General features: G+C 66.9%; 1 protein-coding gene across 1 annotated transcript in view; it reads right to left on the bottom strand.

Moving 5' to 3' along the window:
* The window catches only part of PIK3R5 (phosphoinositide-3-kinase, regulatory subunit 5), a 74,870-nt gene that overhangs the window by 2,865 nt on the left and 69,388 nt on the right, over positions 1 to 2,617 (bottom strand). Inside the window, exons 12-18 of the mRNA XM_010843196.1 lie at positions 2,382 to 2,612; positions 2,102 to 2,255; positions 1,650 to 1,775; positions 1,076 to 1,204; positions 857 to 950; positions 609 to 685; positions 4 to 97 (exon numbers count right to left, since the gene is read on the bottom strand). Coding sequence (XP_010841498.1) covers positions 4 to 97; positions 609 to 685; positions 857 to 950; positions 1,076 to 1,204; positions 1,650 to 1,775; positions 2,102 to 2,255; positions 2,382 to 2,612 — 905 coding nt within the window. The remainder of the gene's footprint in view (positions 1 to 3; positions 98 to 608; positions 686 to 856; positions 951 to 1,075; positions 1,205 to 1,649; positions 1,776 to 2,101; positions 2,256 to 2,381; positions 2,613 to 2,617) is intronic.

Below are 2,617 nucleotides of genomic sequence, written 5' to 3'. Positions count from 1 at the left end.
CACCTAACTCCTCCTGCTGCCGGCAGGCCTTGCTGAGGTTGACGGAGGTGCAGACCTTCTCCATGGTGCTCCAGCGACTGCGTCCACTGATGGCCCCCTGGGAAGGGAGCAGAGCCACACTGTCTGAGCCCCAGGCCCCCGGTGCCTGGTGCCTTCAGCTCCAGACCCACCAGCCACAGGGTGCCACCCGCCACCAGCACACCCAGGCAGCTCTCTCTTCTTCACTCCAGTCGGCCAGCTTCTTCACCAAGAGCCCCCCGACCCCTATAAAGACCTTGCGGACCCCAGGAGGAGCTGCCAGGTCACTGGTTTGGTCCAGGGCCAGCCAGGTGACCGGGTGGAACTCTGCTCCATCCTCACCCCCAGCCCGGAATCCGGGTCCCTGAGCACCCTGAGGAGGGGGACCCCCGGAGGGAGGGCAGCTTTGGAGGCGGAGGGAGAGGGCAAGGTCCACTGCCTCTGCTTCCCCGCTCTCTCAGCATCCTGGAGAGCCCTGGCAGCCAGCCGCGGCCTTCCAGCTTACAGACTGGGCCCAGTACACAGCAGGCTGGCTCTGGGGAGGCGGCATGGGGAGCAGACCCGGAGGGGCAGGCCAGCAGCAGACTCACCTTGCTGTAGATAATCTGTAGTGTTAGTGGGACGGCCTCCCGGTCACCGTCGATGCCCAGCCGCTTGCTGCCAGGACCTGTGCACACAGACAGACCCTCTGCTCCTCTCCCTTCCAGGCCCTCACAGACCCGGGGCCCTGGCTCCCCGCCCCTTTCTTGTCCCTCCTGCTTCACTACCCTATAACCCCTCCTCCCCAGGGGCCCCCTGGATCCTGGCCCACCTCCACAGGAACTCAGGTAGGACCCACCTGAAGCCTTGATGGCACGCGTGGCAGCAGAGTGACCCAGCTCCAGGGAGTGGATGAAGATCTCTGTCGTCTTCTCCCCAGTGATGAAGGTCAGCTGGAGTGGGCAGGAGGGTGGGCATCAGCATGGACCTCCCAGAGTGGCTCCCAGGCACCCCCCGCACAGGGCGATGGGCGGAGGGGGACCCTTCAGCCAGTCTGGAGCGGCAGGACAGGCCTTACCTCGGTCTGATAGACCTGTAGCAGCACCGGGCGGGCAGCGAAGCGGCAGTAATAGAGCAGCATGTCGGCCAGGATGGGCAGCTGGGCAGGGGAGCCCTCCAGGGGCCGGGACTCCGCCTTCAGAGACTGCTGGGGGTGGGGGGAGCCCCGCAATGGAGAGAGAAGGGGGAGGATGAGAGGACGACACACAAAGGAGACACATCCAGAGGCAGGCAGGGCCAGGGAGGGGGCGGTGAGATGGAAACAGAAGGGCTGGGGAGGGGCCCACGGCTGCCTCTGTCCCTCCTCTCCAGCCTCCAAGCTGGGGGTCGAGGAGTGGGGCTGAGGCCTAAGACGCCTGGGTCCTTCCAGGGCCCCTCCTTCCCTCCCAGCATAGAGACCCCTCCCTGGGCCTTGGAGCCCCAGGTTCAGCTCAGCCCTGCTTCCACCCAGCCTCCCTGCTCCATCACGAGTGAGCCCTGGCCCTCCAGAGGGGCCTCCAGCTGGACCCCCTAAACTAGGGCCTTCAAAGCAAGACTGGGTGACTGCAGCCAGGCGCCCCCCAGCCCCTGCACCCCGGAAAGGGGCGGCTCACCTGGCACAGGACTTCGGGGGGCAGGTGCATGAGGCCCAGCACGTTGCGCTCATACCAGGGGTCGAGCATGCCGAGGTAGTGGGAAATGTCGTTGGTGCTCTCCCCCCAGGGGGCCGCGCCCAGCTCCTGGAGAGGGGGCGACAGTCATACCCGGCACCCTGGCCCTGCCACCCTCGCTGAGGCCCTGCACGGCACCCGCTGTCCCATCCCGAGCTTCTCCCTTGCCCTTAGAGAGGTCTAACGACCCTCAGTTCATGTCCCCCGCTCCCCAGCTCCATCACCACATGCAGGGCAGGGAGCATACCCAGGAGCCAGGCCCACCCAGGAGGACGTGCCTCGTAAACAGGGGTAGCTGCTGCTCCTGACTTCCGACCAGACCCCCTCCAGGGATCTGGGACCTGCTCATGTCTCCTTGCTTTGCTACCCTGCTTGGCCCAGGGCTGGGGACCTACCGCAGGGCTGGGGTGCCTTGGGGAGTCTGCGGGGAGTGGGGACGTCTGGCATGGAGAAGCTGGGCTGGTACAGCCACCAGTCCGCTTCACGGGCACGTAGAAGAACTGGAGCTTGAAGAACCGCGTGAGGAGCGGACGGTTGCTCTCCAGCCGCCTGCGGAGAAGAAGATGGTGAGAAGGGAGCCCCTGGGCCCCTGGGGGACCCCAGTCCTCGAGCCCAGATGCCGCCAGCATCTGGGCTTCAGCCCAGGGCAGATGGAGGCCCAGCTCCAGCTCTCACCGCAGTTTGCTGTACGCCCGGGCCACCTTCCCCGAGATCCGATCGGAGCCGAAGACCACGACTCGCAGCGTGGAGGCCTTGGGGTCCTCGTCCCCGCTCAGGAAGGGGCGGCGGCGCTGGTGGCGGGAGGCGGGGGCCAGGAGCCAGCCGGGCAGCGGGGGGCTGAGTTTTGCCTGGGGCAGGGAGCGTGAGCGCTGGGCTCGGGAGGTGGGCCGCGGGCCGTCCAGGGGGCTGAC

Source organism: Bison bison, unplaced genomic scaffold (assembly GCF_000754665.1).
Source record: "Bison bison bison isolate TAMUID 2011002044 unplaced genomic scaffold, Bison_UMD1.0 scf7180017864180, whole genome shotgun sequence".
Classification (NCBI taxonomy): Eukaryota; Metazoa; Chordata; class Mammalia; order Artiodactyla; family Bovidae; genus Bison; species Bison bison.
Note: the sequence above shows the minus strand (reverse complement) of the source record. Positions and strands in the feature narration are given on the sequence as shown.